Raw genomic sequence first — 22,068 nt, 5'->3', positions numbered from 1 at the left:
AAATGACGATGCCGGAAAAAAATTAAAATTAACTACCATAAATTGTTCACCTTTCATACAGAAATACAGTTTTGCTTGGAGCGACCATTCACACTTCATTAAACCCATGATTTTGGATGTCCATGTTTGCGAAAAATGCAAACTATGTTTCTAAAATCACTGTTTTTGTTCCCACATTTCTACTATTTCAACTGGTTTACTCTGTCAATGAATAAGTCTTGGATTCAAACATATAACTGTTCATTGTCACTGGATTCCCCTTCGGAATCCGGGCTTGCCCCTTTTATCTGTTCAAATGGCCATGTAAAGGAGGACAACAGTAGCTGGCTTGTTTGCCTTCTCTAGGCAAGCCCTTTACAGAAGATAATCCAAGTAGTGTACACTTGAGAGGGCGAAGTGTCGATTACCTATGGTTCCTAAGTCTGATGAAGACTCTATTTTGTGCGTGGTCTCATTCTTTTCTCTCTTGTCCATTCTCTTGTCTTTCTCACGCTTACAGATTGAAGTAGTAATCTATTTTTGGCTACCTATTTTTCAAGTATATAAACAATATGTTATTAGTTTGGGATGATGTGAGTCCTTTGTAAGTAATATGTTCAAGATCTTTTCCGACCCAACATACAAGTTAGTAATTAAACCTGTGTTGAACCTTTGATAGCTACAGCCCGCTGGCTTAACTTAAGTAAAAGTGTGTAAAGTATTGAGCAGTACCAAGGCAATTAAAGTAAAAATCCCAAACAATAAATAATCAATTTCTAAAAATGAAGAAATATTTTATTAAGAAAAATGTCACCAAAACACCAAGGGAACTAGAAACGTGAATTTTTAAGGTTTTTAGGCAAAGAAAAAATAGAGTGCCAATCAGAAGTCCCTGTTCACGGTTGACTGGGACAAGGGTGTGATTTTAGACTAAAAACGATGGCGGAGAGGTCAAATACATCAAGCGGGTCGTCCCAATCAAAGATATTACCTTCAAAGTTAGTCTCTGGAATGGATGTCTAAATCCTACAGTGGGAAAGGTTTGCAGGCTTTATCTGGCAAAGTCCTTGTAGTCGGATAGCAGTTAGTAAAGGTCCCACTGAAGGCATTGACTTTGTCAAGAAAAGCTTTGAGAAGGAAAATTCAAATTTCACATCCACCAAACTGCTTTCGTTGGGCGGTTACATTTAGCACATTTGCCCAGTCCAAATTTTAACTTTGGTCTTTTTTGGAGCTTAAAATCCACCAGCGAGGCAATCTATGAAACTGTATCCAAAGAAGTCCTCTCAAAGTCAGATACCTTTACCCCCTCTGGACCTGCTTAAGCTTTGGAGGTCTAGGAAGTCCAAAGAGCTTTTAAGTTCCATTTTTCAAGTCTTTCGGGAGCAGGTTTATTTGGGCTTTTCTACAGCTAAAGCAAACACAAGGAGATGAAGGACGGAGCACTGAAACGTTTCAGACACTCACCCCCAGTTACAGATCTGGGTTGAATCCATCATCATTCTTTAGCTCACTTCGACCCCAGTTCAGACAAAGCTATATGCAAATCAGTCTTGGCCCTGTACCTCATGTGAAAAGTCCAGCCCGAACTGCCAAGCCATGTCTTCCCTGGCCCGCAAACAAGCATCCTGCGACCGGTTTCTGGGTAACACCCTTCTTCAGCCAGGCTAGCTTGAATCCAGTGGCAAAGTGAGCAAGAGACCCACGTCTGGGCATACCCTGCCAACTTAGGGCGAACAAAGCAAACACGAGGAGATGATGGACGGAGCACTGAAACGTTTCAGACACTCACCCACAGCTCCCAGGACCTCAGGGAAAGCACCTAGGGGAGAAGACTCACTTCAGCAGAGTCTACTAATAAGGTCCAGTCCAGTCTAATTCCAGTTGCTACTGGTCAGCTGGTCACTCAAGGAAAAGGGCCTCATGCAGCTTGGTGTGCCCCTGCTGCCACACAGATCAGCCAACTGACCCTTGGATTCCACTTCTGGATTTTTTGTATAAGTGGGAGCAGGTCCACTCAGGTCTTCACACAGGTGACCGAAAATAGGTCCAGTTCTATTCTGTCCTTCTGCAGGTTCAGAAATTCTGATGAACTTTGGGTGAAGTCCAACTTTTGTAGGATTCACTAGCCAGGGAATAAGGGTTTCTGTTTCTAAAAAAAATGATAAAATTCCCAGGGGCAACAATTTATATTTTTGCGGCACATCCTTTTTTTCCCCTTATTATAGATTATTCTACAGTACACTAGTCTGAGTAAGCTCCAATAGGACAGCACCCTTCAGTCCTTAAAGTATTCTGGTGTCAGCGAAATAAGGGATTCCCTCCTCTGCAACTCCCACCAAACTGGTTCTGGGACCAGACCAGATCCCCTTCTCACTGGATTGGTGCCAACCTGGCTGTAGTTATCCCAGGGTTTCAAGGCTTCTCTTCTCCAGGTCTCCCTTTACAGTTGAATATGAATAAGCCGCAGTCACGGGCGGCATGATTCGCGGGTGGTTAATAAAAAAAAAAATAACTTGCCTTCCCGGGTCCCGCGTTGTCTCTGCTCCTGGCAGGGTCCTGCGTTTTCCTACTCTCCTGCCTCCGGCAGAAACAGAAAACAGGCAGCCTCTCTCCCCTCTCCTAAGCCAATCACAAAGCTGCAATGGTAGCGTTGTGATTGGTGGGGACGCCGACCAGCCAGGCGTCTATGGGAAGGCCATTTTCTCCATCTAGGCTGCATTCAGCCTACATGGAGAAAAGGGAGTGTGCATGACTGGTTTGGTCGCCCCACAGGGCCGACTAAACAGTCGGGGCCCGCAGCATTGGGTAAGCCACTACTCCCCTGCCCTTTGAGCAGACCCACCCACCCGCCCCCAACCGAACCCTTCTGCTTTGTCTCAGTGCGAGAAGCAGAAAAATAAAATTGTAGTTTTACCATTTTATGTTTCTGCTTCTCGCACTGCGATAAAGCAGTGGGGCAACGCTCCTCCACCCTAATGAAGGAGCCACCCCTGATCGGCAGGTCTCACCCTGTCCATCTGAAGTTAATGAAGTTCTTGAAACCTCTCTTCCTGTTTTGAGAGGAATTAAAATTAATCAGTGAATTTAGATTTTTAAGGAATATGAACAGTAGTGATTTAACAATCCCTGTAGCTAATCCAAAGCCGAAGTTAGCAGAAATAGTACTTTATTCAGAATTTTGATTTTCTCATGGAGACAGCTAAAACCCTTTATATTTTAAATAGCATTTGGAGACTAGTCACTGTAGGTATATGCTACCATTAAATTCTTGCCTGTATCACTTTTAAAATCTAGGCACCTCCCTTATAGGTTACAAGGCCTACTTAGGGGTGACTTGTTCAGTATTTAAAAATAGGGTTCTATCTTGTCAAAAAAAGAATATATTGCCAGGTTTCCTTGCATGTTTAAAAGCTGCAGCAGTCAGACTACACACAAATGGCTGAAACAATGTTTTTTTTGTCAGCCTAGGGGGTGGCACAATGTGTGTTGCAGTCCAAAGGTGACATTTAACTTCCCATGCTATTTGGTGTATTTTCTACACTGTGTACTAGGACCTTACTGGAAAGTTAAATATTTACAATTGGCGCTTAGACAATATTTCAATGTTTTAGGGTTCAGAAGCAAACCCAAGGGCCTGGACAGAAGAGCAGAGTTAAAAAACCAGCAATACCAGTCAGTACAAAATGGGGATGATCACTCAAAAAGACAGATTTTTCTCACATCCACAATAAACATTGTGTAAAATATAATGCTTCTCCTTATATATTGCACTAAACATGACACAAACGGTTGATATCCAGGTTTAAAAAAAATATATCGATTACTATTTGCTTGCTCCCAAACTTGTTTTCTGTGCTTACAACTCCTGCATCTAAATTTGTGTGGAAAGGTCCTCATTTCAATTTAAGTACTGCCTTTAATTTGCCAATATATGATCTCATAAATGTCAGATGCATGAAAAATTATGCATAATTTTCCAAATATAGGAGGAAGCGTTTTACTTTCACTGTATTTTTTCCTAAGTAGATTCAAGCTTCCTGTGCAGTAGTTAACTAGCCAGATTCAATACTAAAGGATCTGTGGCACCTTATAAAAGACTGCATCTATAATTTGAATGATTAAAGTAGGATCCAGAATGGTGAGGGTCTCCGATCAATTTCAAGACAAATTAAAAGGCAATTTTGTAGCTTACTTCTATGTCCTGTGGTAACATGATTTTTTTTTCGCTTTCCTACTTCTATTTTTCATTAGCTCTCTTTTCGGTCTTTACCACTGCAGAGGCAGCACATATGTTTGCTGTTTTGTATTCGTGATTATATTGAAAGTCCAGTTACGAAGAAAGCAAAACTAATTGTCGAGAATCCTAATGCTGTAGCATGGGTATGTCTGACTTCTCCAACTGCCCCTCAGCCTCACCCTCTTCTCTCTGACAACACTGTAGTAATTAAATCTGTGAGCAGGAAATACCTTGCTTAATGGTGTCCAGATCTGACACAATAAGAAAGACTGTTGCTTCTGTGAACACTCAGCTGGCTTATTTGTACCCTATAACATTTAAATAACCAGCCTAAAGAAATGTTTCTGAAGGTAGAGAGACCATTTTCTGATCACACTGAAACTGTTTGATCTGATCCCTTGTTCCTTACTGCATATTGTAAAGGTTATAAATTCAACACCCTTCGCGTCCCCAAAGAAAGTCATCTAGTACAAAGTCAAAAGTTCCATATGGACTGACCCAAAACCTTAATTGGGAACCTTGAATCCGATACTACCTAAAGGCTATATATCTAATAGAGATTTTAGCTGCACATTCCTTACCCTTGAATATCCCCAGGTATCAGTCTGAATCCGGAAGATTTCTGAGCAGTACGGCTGCGCGCTGGTAGGTGACGTTGTTCGGCTCGGTGGCGTCTATGCTAGAAGTGGCATGTGCAGTACCTATATAGATGCCACCTTTGTGCGGTAAAATCCGTTCTTTCCTTTCCGTGCCAGATAGCACTGATCCGGATTAAGCTACCCCTCAATTGCTTTTTGACAGGTCTTTTTCGACTTTTTGTTGACTTCTTTGAGATTTTTGTCCTGCTGTGAAGATGTCACCAAAGAAACTGGCTGGTTTCAATCCATGTGGGGCCTGTCATTGGCAGGTGTTGGTGACAGACCGCCCACTTGGTGTGTTTGTGGTACCTAGAGCTGGGACACAACTCCAAGGCATGTGGCAACTGCCGTGCCATTCACCTGCAGGTGCTCGGGGAGGTCGACTAAGTCCCATTAGCGCAAGAAGTCCAAACAGTCTTCGACTTACCCGCATCCGTCAAAGTCATCCGACGAGGGAGCGTTGGCACTCCAGGCCCCGTTATTCAATGGGACCTGATCCTGGGTCCACTCCGCCTCTCCTCATTTTTCTCAGAGCCGAGCAACCGTCCCCCAGCTGAAGGAATTTCCATGCACCTCATCTTTGGGAGGCTCGGCCCCTCTGGAGCGCCTTTGGGTGTGGGAGGGGCCCAAACCGGGACAACCCAAGCAGGGTCACCTAAGGATCCCTTGCTGGATCTGGACCGGAGAAGCTGGCAAGATCGAGACCTTCCTCTGCTCCTGCTCCCGTGCTGATTCCCCATGTGCTGCTGACACCCCTAAGTGGCAGCATCCCCATTGTTATTTCCGGCGCCCGAGGACATTCTTCCCAGAGTAGAGCCAGTGCCTTATTTGATGGATAGGCCTGGTGAGGGAGACGTCTGGGAGGGGTTTATGGACCCTTATGGGGATGACTCACTTGAGAAGGACAGCTGGTCTGAGGAACTGGGGAAGGCCAGCGGGTTGGACACTTCACCTTACATTGGCCTGGTTTCCACTCCTGTTGTGGATGCGAAGGATGGTGCCTCTTTGAGTGGTGGTGCACAGGACAGCTGAAGTCCTGGACCATAACCTACCCTCAGTGGCAGTCAAACCTAACATCATGACAGAGGTACTTTAGCCAGGAGTCACCCCCTCAGAACTCTTACTTCCATTAAGTAGGTTGTGGTTATTCACACTACTTTCTGGTGCCAGTGGTCTTCGTCCTATTCTTTATCTGCACCTTCTCAACCTCTTCTTGAAAAAGGAGAAGTTCAAAATACTTGCGCAAGTTCTGTCTGCCCTGGACCCAGGAGACTGGATGGTATTGCTGGACATAGAGGAAGCTTATTTTCACATCCCTGTCCTGCCTGTCCACAGGCGTGACCAGTGGTTCACGGTGGGCCAAACCCACTTTCGGTTTGCTGTGTTACCTTTTGGCTTTCCAGCGCCCCTCGGGTGTTCGCCATGATGGAGGTGGTCTCGGCTCATCTGCGGAGGTCAGGAATTTCAGTCATCCCCCCACCTCGGCAACTGGCTGTTGAAGTTGGGCTCGCCCCAGGCAGTTGTCACCTAACTTCAGACTACGGCGAACCTCTTGTACTCGCTGGGGTACACTATCAAAATGCCGAAGTCACACCTTACTCCCTCTCAGACGCTCCCTTTCATCTAAGCTGTTCTGGACACTGTGCAGTTTAGAGACTATCCTATAAGTGGCGAGTCCAGGATCTTCCGGCTATGATTCTGATGTTTCAATCTCTATCCTGGATTTTGGTGATATTATCTCTGAGCCTATTGGGTCTCATGCATCCTGCTGGTGACACATGCCCGCTAGCATATGCGGGCTCTGCAGTGGGACCTGAAGTTCTAGTGGGCACAGCATTAGGGGAATTCCTCTGATGTGTTCCAGATATCTGAGGGAACTGCAAAACACCTGCAGTGGCTGCTAACGAACCGTGATTGGATCAGACGCAGACACCTCTCCCTTCCCCAACCAACTCTAACGGTGATGACAGATGCATCACTACTGGACTGGGGCAACCGTCTAAGAGAGGTGGAGATCAGAGGACTCCAAACTCCACATAACCCCTGTTGGAGCTTCGGGCAATTCGCTTGGCATTAAAAGCCTTTCTTTAATCACGGAAAGGCAGGTACATGTGTTTATAGACAACACAACCGCCATGTGGTACTGCAAAAAACAGTACGGGTAGGGTTGTGGACCCCCTGTGTTAGGAGGCTCTATGCCTCTGGACCTGACTAGAAAATCCAGGCATTTCCCTGGTGGTGCAGCATCTGTCGGGATCTCTGAACGCCAGAGTGACAAATTCAGCCAAAGATGCCTAGCAGACAACGAATGGCATCTCCATCCGAGGTGGTGCAGCACTCTTTCAGCAGTGAGGAGAGCTGAACCTCTGAGAACTTGCAATGTCAGCAGTTCTGCGATCTGGAGTTTCCATGACTACTCTTGCTCTGAGTCACTTTTTGTCTCGAGTGGAGCTCCGGCCTCCTGCATTCCTTTCCGCCAATACCACTCCTGCCCAGAGTTCTCAAGAAGATTAGGAATGACCGGGCCCAAGTCATTCTTGTTGCTCCGGATTGGGCACGGACAATCTGGTATCCTGAACTGTTGAGCATGACCATCAGTCCTCAAGTCAGTCTACCTGTTCGGGAGGATCTTCTGTTGCAGCAGCAGGGCAGGGTTCTGCACCCAAACCTGTGCACCCTCCACCTGCATTCATGGAGATTGAGCAGCGACAGCTGACAGCTTTCGACCTTCCTGTGATGTTATCCTGGCAGTGAGGTGTCCCTCCACTAAATCGGTATACACCTGTTGTTGGGATAAGATTGTGTCATAGTGTACTTCCTACAACGTTGACCCCCCTACTTCCCTTTTCTGCGCATTTGTCCAAGGTTCTCTTGTTTGCTTTATCTTTGGCCCAGCATGGCTCTGCTCTGGCCACAGTTAAATGTTACCCCTCTGCCGTCTTGGCATTTTTTTGGTTGCCGAACCAACCTTCTCTCTTTAAGTCACCAGTTGTGGATAGGTTCTGAAAGAAGGTCTGCAGCATATGTTTTCCTCAATGCCATTCATCAGGCCTCATTAAGACCACAACCGGGTCTTCACCTTTGTTATATGTGCACCATTCGTGCCTCCACACAATTGCCCTCTTAGGCTCTTGATAATAAAAACTGCCTCCTGGCCATAACGTTGACCAGGAGGGTAAGCGAATTGCAGCCACTCTCTGTGCACCCTCCTCATGCTACTGAGCATTACCCTGCTTACCTTCTTTGCTTAGACTCATCCTTCCAAAGAGGAGGAGAGACTCCACAGTCTGGATCCAATAAGAGCGTTGTCGTTCTACCTTGACCGCTCAACAAATTCCGGGTAGATCAACTCTCCATGGGCTATGTTGGAGCCAAAAAAGGGAAGGATGTGTAGAAGTGGGCCATCTTGCGATGAGTTGTCCTCTACATCAAGATCTGCAAGGCACTGACCAAAAAAACAGCCTCCTGAGGGCTTGCAGGCTCACTCTACCAGAGCTAAGACTGCGACCACTGCATTGGTGCATGGTGTTCCTCTCCTGGATATCTATCAGGCAGCGACTTGGGCATCACTCCACACATTCACTAAACATTACTGCCTGGACAGTCAGGTCTGCCTTGAGTGGCACATCGCTCTTTCGGTCCTGCAGGAATGTTTGGATTGATTAGTTTTGCAGACCAGCCTCCAGGGAGGTATTGCTTGGGTAACTCTTCAAAGGTAAGGAATCTATGGGTAGAAGTGTCTTATCAGAGGAACAAGTTAATTACCTTTGGTAACGCCTTATCTTTCTCAGTCTCAGTCTCGCCACAGATTCCTTACCAACCCTTCCTTCCTTCCGCTCTGTGAACTGTTTCAGGTTTAAGGGACACCTTTTTGAGGGTCTTAGTCTTCAACACCAATGGTCAGTTCTCAGTGTTGCTCCATGCTCCTGGCTTGGAAAGTTGTGAAAGTAGCTGACGACAGCGTGCCGATGTGGGGCCTATTTAGGTACTGCACACGTCACTTCTAGTGCAACTGACGCAGAGCCAAACGACACCACCTACTGGCACACAGCGGTACTGCTTGAAAACTTTCCAGATCCAGTTTCACACTTGGGGATATTCAAAGGTAAGGAATCTGCTGCTAGATAGTCTCTACCAGATAAGACGTTACCAAAGGTAAGTAACTTGTTCGTTAGTGCATCACTTTGACTGAGGAAGCAAATTATTAGAAATAAAGAGATTACAGATTATGGTTCAATATGGAAGTAATAATTGGCTCCAAACTGGAAAAGTTTTGTATTCTGAGCAGGTTTTCAGATGCTGAATACTGTTAAATTGACATGAGTGCAATCTCTAGGGGCATGAAGGGCCAAGTTATTCCCACTAAGCTGCTCAAATCGTAGCATTTTTCTAAACAAGTCAGTTGTTCAAAATTGACTGTGTGATCACTGTTGTGATGGGCTTTAAAAATGCACCATGTTCAGCCCAAGGATCTGGTCAAAGTCATCCTGATCGTGCAAAGGTAATCCATTATTATAGCGTGAAGTTCCTTGACTCCTTAGCCGTGTCCTATCTGTTGAACCTACCACAACCCCTGCAGATGATGCATAGAATCAAAACCTCAAACCTGTCTGTTCACTTCCCAGGAGCTTTTCACTAAGATTCCTTTGCTATTCTTGCCATGGAAATCACAGACCTGCTGAATTGATTTGTAGAACACAGATCATTTTTTTGCAACATCAAACATGACATAATTGGGCCCATCCTAGATAAAGCAATATCTAATCCAAAATTGTTCACCATTTACCTCTGTATTTTGACTGTTTTGTCTTGGCAATGGTCGCGAAAACAAGTTCACAAAACAGTTGTGACTGAGCTAAAAACCATGTCCGCCCTAACAATAACTTTACAATTGTGATAGAGAGTGTACTGGTGAAAACAAGAGAACTCTTTGCATCAGTAAATGAGGGTGGTCCTGATCCTCTTTGATCTTTCCACAGAACTCGTGTGCATACCAAAGCATTCATCTTTAACGACCTCATCTGAACTCTTCCTTTCAAATTTGACTTTTTTTCATGTGTGGTTGTCCAAAACTCCCTGTAGCCATTGACCCACATAATCATGCTTCACTCACCACCACCACCCCTAGTTCCAGATTTGCACGGATAATACTGATACTCTTTTGGTTGCAAAGAGGATCATAGAGATCATGCGGCAAACCTCCAGCTCGTTGGAAGTACTCTACGGTTGGAAAAAGAAAAACGAAACCTCTGAATGTGGCTAAATCATTTAAGTACTGGGGCGCAAACTTCAGTGCCATCTCTTTTGGGGGGTCCTGTTCCTTCTGGACAGGCACCCCAGTATTGAAAGTTAAAATCAAAACATAGAAAACTTGGACTGCAACATCTTTCATTACAAATGTTAATGGTGTCCGCTGGAGAATACAGTACAGTTTGGTATGTTTATGCCCAAGTAGGTTCTGCTGCTCCTTCAGTCAAACAGTTGGGCAAAACTCAGGAGGGTATTATTACTGTATCAGCGCGGCTACAACATTGTCTAAATGGGGATTAGCCATTTGCGAGAGTTCAGAACCAGATGTCTCAACACTTTGAGCAAGACACCATGCACCCTACTAAAGCCACTCTATCAGCTCTCCATCAAAGAGATCACAAATCGCAAAATGCATCTATAAAAAAATATAATTGGACCATTGTGAAGCCTGCAAACACAACAATACCTTTAAATGCTGCTGTTGAAATTTGTGCCAGGGCCCCAGTTTTGTAGTCTTTGAGAGAGTGGGTTAATGTCATGAAAATAGTTATGTGCAGCAGACGTATATAAGCGAGTTTGACACAAAGTTTTGTCATGTGGTCGCAAACTAATATGCATTTGTTTTAAAAATGTGTTGTGCTTCATTTTATTTGTATGGAATTGTGTAGTAAATTATATCATGGTACTTTATGGTAACGTGCAACAAATTCACCTCACACATTTAAAAATATTTCAATTTCTACTGATAAGTTAGAGTTACTTCATCTGTTACTTCTTTCTCTAGTAAAACACAGGGAATCTGCCCGGTGGGACGATCTTGGCATTCTTTAACGAGAATTTCTTCTGATTGCCTTTTTCTCTTTGGAGGATTTACTACTGATAAACAGCCACTAAGTAAGTAAACACTAGTCGTTTGAGAAGTATGTCGATCTGAAATATTTCCATTCCCCAGCGACCCTGGAGGCACCTCAGGTTTACGGAGTAGTATTCCCCGGGGTTCATCTGTTGCCCCCGCCCCAGCTGGTCTCTTTCCGGTACAGTCTGGACCCCCTCGAATGCGGGTTTGACGCATGGGACACGAATAATACGTGTTTCCCTCCACTTTTGATGGGATTATAGGACATACCTGTTCACGTATCTCAATTTTATCCCTTCCTTTTCACCAAGGTCCTGACGAAGCGCTAAGGATCCACTAGGGACCACGGGCAGCGCGAAACATGTTGACCACCCTCCTTACATCCTCACTCTCACTCTAAAAACCTCACACACGGGTTGAGAGCAGTGGGATTGACAACTCTACTCCCCTACTCACTTCAGTGCGACTCAGACACTACTCCCCGTTAGATTTTACCCAGTCGGGTCTGGGTCAGACACTACTCCCCGTTAGATTTTACCCAGACCCGACGGACTCACTAATAAATCAGTTCAGGGTACCAGAGGGTCTTTTTAGACACACCACGTCACGTACTTCCCCATACACCCGCATGCACAACTACGGCTACTCCACTAAAAGATCTCCGACAGAGAGCCCTCTTGTAGGGCCCGTGAGGGACTGCAGCGCCACCCCCACGAGGAGCTTCACCCTATGATGATGCTTTGCACCCGCAAGGGTGTGTGAGGGCACTTCGAACACCACCCAGGAGTATCTGGCCTACACCACATCCACACTCACGAACCTCTCCCTAACTTTCCCTGTTGCTTTGTCCCTTACCCTTTAGGCAGTAGATCATACCGGCACTGTCTCTCTTAGGAACTGTTACCCTATTGTACGTGTAGTTATCTTTGGAGCATTGGTACAGGACCTACTCTCTAATTTTTGCTCCCTGTCCCCCTCTCAGTGTGTGTATATTTTGAGTAATGCTACCATGGAACTAGACACTGCTCTGAAATCAATTTCTGAAGCACAAACGTGGGTACTCATAAGTAAATGGAAGCATGCTGGACCTGGTACTTTGTGGAAGCTCTTTAGTAAGTGTCTAAAGATGGCACTTATGCTACTTGTAACAAGCATTGGCAAAGCCAGTAGGTCGGACTTTAATATGCCAGTGCTTGTAAACACAAGACATTCACAAAGGCTGTTTACATGTGTTGCATGCACAAAGGTTATCACATTACTATTACCTTTACCAATGTTGGAAAGACTTAAGAAAAAGGATTGCTTTCTGTGTCTGAGGAATTTGGAAGCTAAAAATTGAATGTGGGGCAATGGTGTGAATATTGAGTGTACATTTCAGATGTCTTTTCAAAATACTGATTCATGCATTCCAAAGGATGCACTTCCTGGAAGGCAAAATGATACACCAACCAGGCTGTAGCATGAAGTGAGTAGATCCGAAGCCCCTTTTCCTATGCATATTTTAGAAATTGTTAGTGATGTGCTGTGCAGACAGCTGCACTTGCAAGCGCTCATGCTTTACTTAGAACAACCTTAATTTTTTTTAATTTGACTAAACGTGTCCATTTGCAGCATCACTGTGTCGATTCCATAGCTTTACACTCATAATTCAAATCACAATTTCTAAACTATCTTATTCAATAAGAGTCTGTGACAAACTTACTGGTATGGAGAGCCCTCATTTAGCTGTAATCAACATTTATGTAAAGATAATACTCCCTATGAACATTATGTGTGTAAGCTGTCTAATACTAATTTGCGTGGTTTATTAACAAAAATGTCATTCTCTCAAGAATATACCTATAGGCACCAATCTAAAGTCATTCTTAACTCTTGCTACAGAAGTTAGTATTACCTTTGGGAAATATGGAGGTGCTCAATCTTTCATGCTGAACAATGTGCATTTGGGGGGGAAAATGGCAACATCAAAGTGGTACATTGAATGAGCCTACTCTACTGTGCCAATGAGCCGGGCTTTTACCTAGTGTGTTCTCAGCAGAATTAATATACTGTGAAAACTGTACTCATCTTTATGATTGGTAACGGTTAAATACAAAGATTGTTTAGATTAAGCAGTATATTTCATAAGAGGCTGTTAATTTTTCTTTATTGATTTCCATGATCAGATTGTTAATTTGGGAAGTTGTACAAGCTTTAGCACATATATAATGCAACATCTTTAACTATCGAAGACCATATTTTATTTTTAGGTGATGCCTGGCTTTATTCTCTTTCAAAGAATGAATGGAGTCGCTATGCGAACATTTACCCAGATAAACCAAGGTAAAACCTGGCTTTTTAAGCAACTATTTGAGAAGCTCGATGGTAGCCATCTTCTGTACAACATGTGTGCAAATGACACCCAAGTTCCAGTTCATTTTCATTTGTACTCTGCAATAGGGGAAGTGTCTGAGATTTACTATGTAAGGTTGAGATATAAATTAAAATCTGTGTTCCCCAAGTGCATACAAGATGGACATTCCTGTACTAGTTTAGTGGTTTTGAATGCCAAGCAGCTGAAGGGGACCCACCCAAATCCAGAGAATGAATTTAAAATTCCAGTAGTCATTTTTGAAGGTTATATGACAATTCCGCCTCATGTCAGCATTATGGTGAGTGAAAGTTGTCACCTGTATAACATTTCAGTAGGTTGCATCACTACTCTTTCAACTGATTAATACAGGTTATTCCTCGGATTAGGCTACTTGTACTGTGACTCAATGTACCTGACCTTCCACCAAGAAAATTAATCAGATGTACGAAATGATTTATGTTCTGGAGTATTTGGAATCTGAAATGCCATCAATACGTCTGAGTTGAGACGTGTTGGCATGACTTTCCACTCTTTCCACCATTTTAAAGGTCCATCATGAAAAACACTAAAGACAATGTTTTTATTACTCTCTAAAAGACTTACTTCCTCCCCGGGCGCTTCCCCAAGGCCGGTCATCACAAAGATCATGAACTATGCCTATTGTGATGCTATTCTGCGATTCGCCAGGACACATAAAGACAGCTTTGTACACGAATCCTGCTCTATAATGGTATTTCCGAACTATACGCGTCTGATCCAACAACGCCGCCAATCCTTCATGGCTGCGAAACACAGACTTAGAGAATTGAATGTACAATATATGCTGCTGTATCCAGCCCGGATGCGCGTGATTTATAATTCCAAGTCCTACTTCTTCGACATCCCTGAGGCGGTCTTTGCTTGGACGGATGAGCGCCCACAGCTCCGAGCGAACTCTCCATTGGCCTTAGACTCAGATTCTTCTCGAAGCTCACAGAGTCAGCGGACACGAGGCAACAAGTCTCAGAAGCGGCGAGGGCCGGGGTCGGACAGGGTGTCACCTAGCCCTGAGATTCCGCCCTGAAGGATCTGGATTGCTCCACAGACCACATGGCGATCTGTAAGACACTGTAAATGTTTGAATTCGCATTAGCAATATCGTTCTCTGGCCGGGCGTGGGACCTTGACCATGGGCTGCCAGGCCAAGGACTTCTTGCACTTCCCGTTTTCTTAGAGTTATAGGTTGGGGTGGGAACCTTTGGTGTGATATCTGTGGGCCCCCCGTTGGGGGTCCGCTGCTCTATGACCGTGACAGATGGTCCTTGTTTCTGGTAGTGTCGGGTGGGGGTGGGGAGGGTATCCCTTCGGCAATGTAGTTTTATAATGTTTATATGTTTTAAGTACATGCAGACGGAGGCTATTTTTCATATTATTTTCTATGCAGATCTCCTTGCTTTATTCAACTCCTGCCTAAGACTTAATGACGCCCGGTGAAGTAAACCCCCTCGGAGACCTAACGGTGGTCTCATGGAATGTTCGGGGATTGCTGAATAAGGTAAAACGTGGCACGGTCCTACGGCAGGCGAAGAGGTATGGGGCAGGCATCCTGCTTCTACAATAGACCCATCTACTGGGAACGAAAGCCCCGTGCCTCGCCCGCTTTGGCTTCTGCCACATCTACCACGCAGTGTTCTGTTTACAAGGGGCTCCAGGGGGGTGGCTGTTCTTATCCACCGCAGGGTTCAGTTTCAATACATAGCTCATAGGGCAGATCCCGGGGGCCTATTCCTTTTCGTCACAGGTACAATTTATGGCGAATAGATCACCATTGGTAGCAGTTATGCCCCCCCACCGTTAGGGGCTACTTTTATTTAAAAATGATTGGGGGTTTGGGGATCCCTCCCAACTGGTTTGATCCTGATGGGTGGCGACTGGAACGACACCATTGGGCCTTTAGACCGACAGCGCAACTTAAACTCCCCTCAACCATTGGGTCCGACCAAACTGTATACATTGGCATCAACACTGGACTGGGCTGACATATGGCGCAAATTCCACCTACAGAGCGAGATTACACATACCTATGGACGGTTCACGGGTCACAGTCCCGACTAGACTATTTTTTTGTTCCTCGGGTATTTCTTCATAGATTTTCGCAGTTACAGCATCGACCACGCGGTCTGTTCGACCTTTCCCCGGTCGCAATGAAATTTCACACATGCTCACGCAGGCCCCCATTCCGTTGGAGAATGTCCCCCTGGCACCTCCGTAGTCCAGCCTATCAAGACATGCTCAATACGGCTATCACTACTTATTTAGCAGACAATGGTCCGTCCGCCCCTTCGCGCACTACTCTCTGGGAAGCCCTCAAGCCGACCGTCCGGGGTTCTGAAATTAGCTATCACACACAAGAGAAACGTACACGCCGTGAACAGCTTGATACCCTAGAAGCGCGCCAGGCGAACATATCCTACCAGCTCAGTTCCAATCCCTGCCCCATCTTCAGCCGCAATTTGATCCTCGGGCAACAAGAACTGCGTCAATATTTGCTAAGTGAAGCCAAGGAGATCTGGGAGGCATCACAACATCGGATATATCAGTGGGGGGATAAATCCAGTAAAATGCTGCACAGACTGTGCCAAGTGGACGGCGCCCAGGCCGTCACACCTACTATTCGTGGTTCAGACGGGTCTCTTTACACGTCGCCGGCGGGGGTTGCGGAGTAATTTGCGAGGCACTTCACATCCCTATATGCCTGGAAGGAGCAGATCTCTACCGAACTCATAGCGGAATTCCTAGTGGACATTCTGCCTCGCCGGTTCCCCCACTCCGTCCGGGAGCGGCTGGAGACCCCAATTACAATGGATGAACTTACTGGTGCCCTCAGTGCGATCCAATCGGGTCGTGCCCCGGGTCCCAACGAGTTCCCCATGGAATTCCTCCGATCCCACATGCCTCTTCTGGGGCCTCATTTATTGGCGACCATTGCGGACGCAACAGACTTGGCAGGTCTACCAAGAGACTGGCGTCATGCGGAGATTGTGCTTTTCCTCAAGCCTGGCCGACCCCCTGAGGACCCATTTTCCTATCGCCCCATTTCCCATATTAATTTTGAACCCAAATTATTAGGGAAGGTCTTGGCTGATCGCCTTCGGGGGTGTATTACGGATCTGATTCACCCAGACGAGTCGGGCTTCATGCCGCAGACACAACATCAGACGAGTCCATAACACCATCCCTTCTGTCCCTACCTTAGGCCAACCTGCTGCCCTATTGTTAACCGATATCGACAAAGCATTCGACTCGTTAAGCTGGATCTATCTTTTTCAGCTGCTCGAGGCAATCAACTTTGGACACCGTTTTTTGACATATATAGTCTGCTATATACGGACTTGATGGCATCAGTTCGGATTGCGGGACACCGCTCTCGCCCTTTTCCGATCCAGAGTGGTACCCGTCAGAGCTGTCAACTATCTTCATTGCTGTTCGCCCTAGCAGTTGAGCCTCTGGCGGCCTGGGTCAGAAGCAACCTGGTGCTCAGGAGGTTCGATTGGTCCCGATCACGTTCGGAACGTATAGCATTATACGCCGATGACGTTCTCTTATTTATGACAGAACTGTGGTACTCGGGACCCCGTATATTAGAAATTCTTAGGGTATTTGGTGGCACCACCGGCCTCCACGCCAATCCCGCTAAAACCAACCTCTTCCCAGTGTTTGGACATCAAGGCCGTGAATCATGGGCCGCGCAGTTCTCCTGGGCCACAGACGGGTTCACATATTTGTGGATCTACATCTCCCCGTGCCCCAAGATCTCATGGACACACAATATTACCCCATTGTTGATCAGTCTCGAACAAAACGACAATATGGTCCGCTCTCCCTTTATTCCTCTATGGGCTTTCGGCCATCTTCAAGATGGTTTCTCTGCCTCGGATCCTATATCGCCTACAAAATTTTCCTTATCCTATCCCTCGTGCTTGGTTTGCACAAATAAATGCGATACAAAACAATTTCCTTTGGGGTGGTGGAGCTGTTCGCGTGGCGCTCCACACCTGTGCATCATCTACGTATTGTTGGGGAATAGTGGCCGCTGACATTTATTCATACTACGTTGCGTCCCACATCCTTGTAATCAACGAATTGTGGTATAATTCTACCGATCCGGCTTATGCTATTGAGCACGCTGCAATGGAACAAGCCCCTCTGCTCCACTTATTATATAGCAACACAAGGCTAGACCACTTACCACTGGCTGGCAGAGTAGCCATACAGTTATGGAGGGCCAAAACCAGACAAATGGGGTGGAAATGGAAACTTACTTGACAGACCACCTTATGGTATGGTACACACCTCAGAACAGCTACCACATTGAGCGGGTTCCAGGGATGGGACCTGGTGGAGATTTCGACCCTTGTAGATTTAGTGAGGGGCACTACGTTAAAATCACTCCAACAATTACAGACAGACTTTGGCTTCCATATGTTGCAATTTTATACATTTTTACAGCTTCGTCATGCACTCTCCCCCCAGATCCGAAATGTGGAGGCTCTCCCCGAGTTCCAGCCCTTGGAGGGCCGCCTGCTAATGAGGGACCATGGACTACACAAAATCAGACAAATATACCAAACACTGACTGTTAGACTTGGGGGTCTCTAGTTGGCACAGGTATGCACTTGTGACAAATAGGGACCCTCACCTCTAGTCAGGGTAAAGGGGTACACTCTTAAAATAACCACTGCTCACCCCCTTGGTAGCTTGGCATGAGCAGACAGGCTTATCTCAGAGGCAGTGTGTAAAGCATTTGTGAACACATACAGTAATCTAGTGACACACTATAGATGGGAACCACACAGGTTTTATATCAAAAATAAGTATTCTTAATATAGATTTACCACAAGACCATTAAATGATAAAAATCCACAATACTGTTACTTTAAGATGGTAGAATTTAGCTTAGTTCTCTTTAGTTCTTAAATGTGACACTTTAAGTCAATGTACCTTTTAGATGCGACACGCAGGGCAACAAAAGTGTTGCAATGATGTTGATGCGATGAAAGTTATGGTGCAAAGAAATAAAGACGTGAAGATCTTCCAGATGCGGCACGCTTCTCCGATGTTGCGAGAAGACTCGACTCGATGCGTCAGCTGCAGCGGTGACACCACTCTACGCGATGCGACGACAGCGGCTTTGGCGGCGACACTCTTCTCCGACGTTGCGAGATGCTTCCGCAAGATGCGATAGCTTGTAGCGGCGACAAACTTTACGCGATGCGACGAAAACAGCTCCAATGGCAGCATGCTTCTCCATGGATGCGAGACGCTTTTCTTGATGCGGTGCAATGCGTCGGCTGCGATGGCGACACGCTTCTTCCTTGATGCGAGACTCTTCTTTTGATGCGGTGCAATGCGTCAGCTACGATGGCTGCGATGGCGACACGCTTCTTCGGTGTTGCGAGACACTACTTCGATGATGCGAGATGCTTCCGCTCGATGCGACAACTGCAGCGGCGACACCACTTTACGCGATGCGACGACAGCGGCTCCGACGGCGGCACGCTTCTCCTTCTTGAGTCGCGCTTCCAGCTCCTTGCGACACGCAGTCCCTCAGAAGGCCCAAAACAGCAGCAGGCACTTTCAAAGAACTCTGGGGAGCTGGGGGGTGAAGTCTGTTGTTCCTGAGACTTCAGCAGGAGGCAAGCTTTTTTCCAAGCCCTTGGAGATCCTTCACGAGTTGAGCAAAAGTACACACAAAGTTCCTTTCTCCTCTCTTTAGCAGTAGGCAACCTCTGCAAGCCAATCCCCCCAGTTTCAGGGATAGTCTCTCCTCAGTTTCTTATTGGTTCCTCTCCTCAGCAGAGGTTTCTTCTTGTTTTCCCAAAGTGATCTAAATTCTTGGGATCAGGGTCCCAATACTTATACCCCAACATCCTTTGTCCTCTGAAGGCAGAGGGGCCTTTGCCTTGTTCAAATCGGTTCTGGTCAGTCCTGGAGCACTTTGTTTACCTGACTCCTTCTTTCCTTTCAGAGTGCAAGGCAGAGACATCAGACGCACCACAGGAGGTGGAGCCAGCATTGTGGAGGGAAGGCACAGCCCTATTCAGGTCCCAGGTGCTACTCCTCCCACCCATCTAGATGCAGATCTCTCTATTCACCACTGGGCCACCTCACCCTGTCTCCTGGAATTCCCCAGCCCTGTCACTCAAATTCCAGACAAGGAATACACAGCCTAGCAGAGGCAGGTTTGAATGGTTAGACAAGAAAATACCTACTTTCTAAAAGTGGTATTTTCAAACACAGAATGTTAAAACCAACTTCACTAAAAGATGTATTTTATCATTCTGAGTTCAGGCATACTAAATTCGAATTTCTACCATGTTCCCTGAGTCAGTTAGGATTATAAAATGTAATAACCAAACTGCCCATTCTGGCCTATGGAGAACAGGTAGCCTTGTAATAGTGAAAAACGAACATGGCTGTAATTCACTGTGAGAAAGTGGCTCTGTATATACTGTTCCCTAATAGGTACAGGGTGTACAGAGTCCACAGTCCCCCAGGGGCTGATAGAGGTCAAAGTTAGGTATGACCTTACTCTCAAAAGTGGTAGCTTGGTCGAGCAGTAAGGCAGTACCAGAGGACAGTGTAAAGCATTTATTGTACACACTCAGTCAGCATATGGTTTCACACACTCAATAACTGAACTCTAGGCCAATGATTTGTATATATAAAATATATGCTTGTTTTATTTTTAGAACCACAAAGGGGGTAAAAATATACTTTCTCAGAATGAGAGGTTGAATATAAATACTTTTGTTTTAAGCAATAAATTTGTGTAAACAGTCACAGTTGGTTGCAATAAACAATCCTATTTCCTAAACATAACAATGCATTGAGCTCAATGGTAAATTCAGGTTATTTGTAATAAATTACTTTTCAGATTACTTTTGGAATTCCAGGTCTGGCTCCTAGAACCAGCCTGGGGTCAGTATTCAGAATCAAGTGATGAAAGTCGACTTAATAACTGTAATGATTTTTAAATAATATTTAGCTATTTCAAAAGTTAGCACTTAGAAAATATTTCACAGAAAACATTCAATGGATCTCTATGGCAAGAAATTCAAATTGCAGGTAGAGTACTTTATCGTTACTTTAGTAATCCAGGACTGGGTGCCTAGACCCAGGACTGGGGTCCTTATCAAAAGCAGGTAAGTAATTTTGTTTGCAGAAATGGTACGATTTTAAAAGAATATTTCAAATTTGCAAAAGTAGACACTTAGAAGAAATTTCACAGAAAAGCAGACAATGGTTTCCTATGGGAGAAAAATGAGTTAGAGGTAAGTATAGTTGTGAACACTTTTCAGAGTCAGGGCTGGGCACCAAGATCCAGCACTGGGAGCTCACCTAGGAGCAGGTGAGTAAATTCGTTTTTGTCACTTGGCTGATTTTTGGTGAATTTTTGCAGTTTTGAAAAGTTCACACTTAGAAGATTTTTGAAGAAAAAGCCAGTCAATGTTACCCTATGAGGAAAATGAAGTTAGCGGTTTAAGGGTAAGTACTCTACTGGTAGTGTTGAAATTCCGGGCATGGACTCAGGGGTCCCCCAGTGTCAGGTAGGTACAGTTGGTTCACCCTCAGCGGTTTCAGGACGGCCGGGTGCAGAGAGAGTTGGGCCCAATGTTATCCTATGAGGGATAGGGGGGCCTTGGTTGGTGGCTGCTGTCTGGCAAGCCACGCGGCTGTGGGAGCTGGGCTCCTGGTCACTTACTCAGGGCAAGTGGGGAAGTAGGTTAGTGTAGAGAGGGCACTGCCAGGGCCACTCGGGCGGCTGGGTGCAGGGTGCTTTTGAGCCTTAGGGCGCTCAATGGAAATCAATGGGAATGTTCCGGTTTGGAAAGAGGCTGCAGGCTCGGGGACGAGGATGTTTCAGGTGCCACCACCACTTCGAGAGGTAAGTTGGGTAGTTGTAGGTTAGGTGGGTACCCCGGGATTGGGCACAGGGGGTCGCAGGGCGCCGGGTGCAGGGGTGCCTTTTGACGTCGGGAATCTTACCCTCTGGTTGATCGCGGCTGGGGTGGCACTTGGTTCTGAGGCTGCAGGCTTCTTCCGGGATGTCGAGGGGGGGTCCTTGGGTGCCGGACTCTGGGTCACAGTCGCCGTGGGGTCGTCCTCTGGGTCTTTGTCCACTCCGGCACTGGCCAGGCTTGGCTGGTGCAGAGTGTGTTGGGTCCGCGGTCCCGGGCTGGTGCCAGGGATAGCAAATAGGTTTCTTGAGTAGAGCCTCTACTCGTGGGAGTCCCAGGGGCTTAGAGCTAAAAGGTAGCCAGGTCCTCCGGGGTTGGTGAGGTTGCTGGCCACGTGGGATGCCGCGCTGGTGCAGGTTCGAGAGTCGACAGGCCGGTAGGGCTGGGGCCAAAGCAGTTGGTGTCTTCTTCTCTTTTTAGCAGCTGCAGGGCAGGTCTTTGTTCTTCTTGCTCTTCTTGTCGTTTTTCTATCTGGAATCTGAGGAAGGAAGGTTCAGGGGGCCCCTAAATACTAGATTTAGGGGCGTTACAGGTAGGTGAAGGCCAGGGACCAATGGGTCCTTGTCCTGGGGTGGGTACACCCCCTATCCTGCCTCTCTCCTGTGGGAGGGGGGCAGTAGCCTAATCCTGATAGGGTAGGGCCTCCCATCTTCAAGATGGCGAGAGCCCGGAGATGTGCTTCACCTCGCCTCCCCCACCTGAGGGGTGGGGTGGGCAGGCTGGCACATCCCCTGTCCTTGTATGGGGTTTCC

The 22,068-nt window shown here is 46.1% G+C and overlaps 1 protein-coding gene across 2 annotated transcripts in view; it reads left to right on the top strand.

The window, feature by feature from the left end:
* KLHDC2 (kelch domain containing 2) overlaps positions 1-22,068 on the top strand; it is a 141,661-nt gene that overhangs the window by 102,187 nt on the left and 17,406 nt on the right. For both annotated transcript variants that reach the window (XM_085627009.1, XM_085627008.1), the window contains exons 9-10: positions 10,892-11,001; positions 13,213-13,285. In XM_085627009.1, the coding sequence (XP_085483135.1) occupies positions 10,892-11,001; positions 13,213-13,285 (183 nt within the window). The remainder of the gene's footprint in view (positions 1-10,891; positions 11,002-13,212; positions 13,286-22,068) is intronic.

The sequence above is a fragment of the Triturus cristatus genome, chromosome 9 (assembly GCF_964204655.1).
Source record: "Triturus cristatus chromosome 9, aTriCri1.1, whole genome shotgun sequence".
Taxonomy (NCBI): Eukaryota; Metazoa; Chordata; class Amphibia; order Caudata; family Salamandridae; genus Triturus; species Triturus cristatus.
This window is presented reverse-complemented; position numbering and strand designations above follow the sequence as displayed.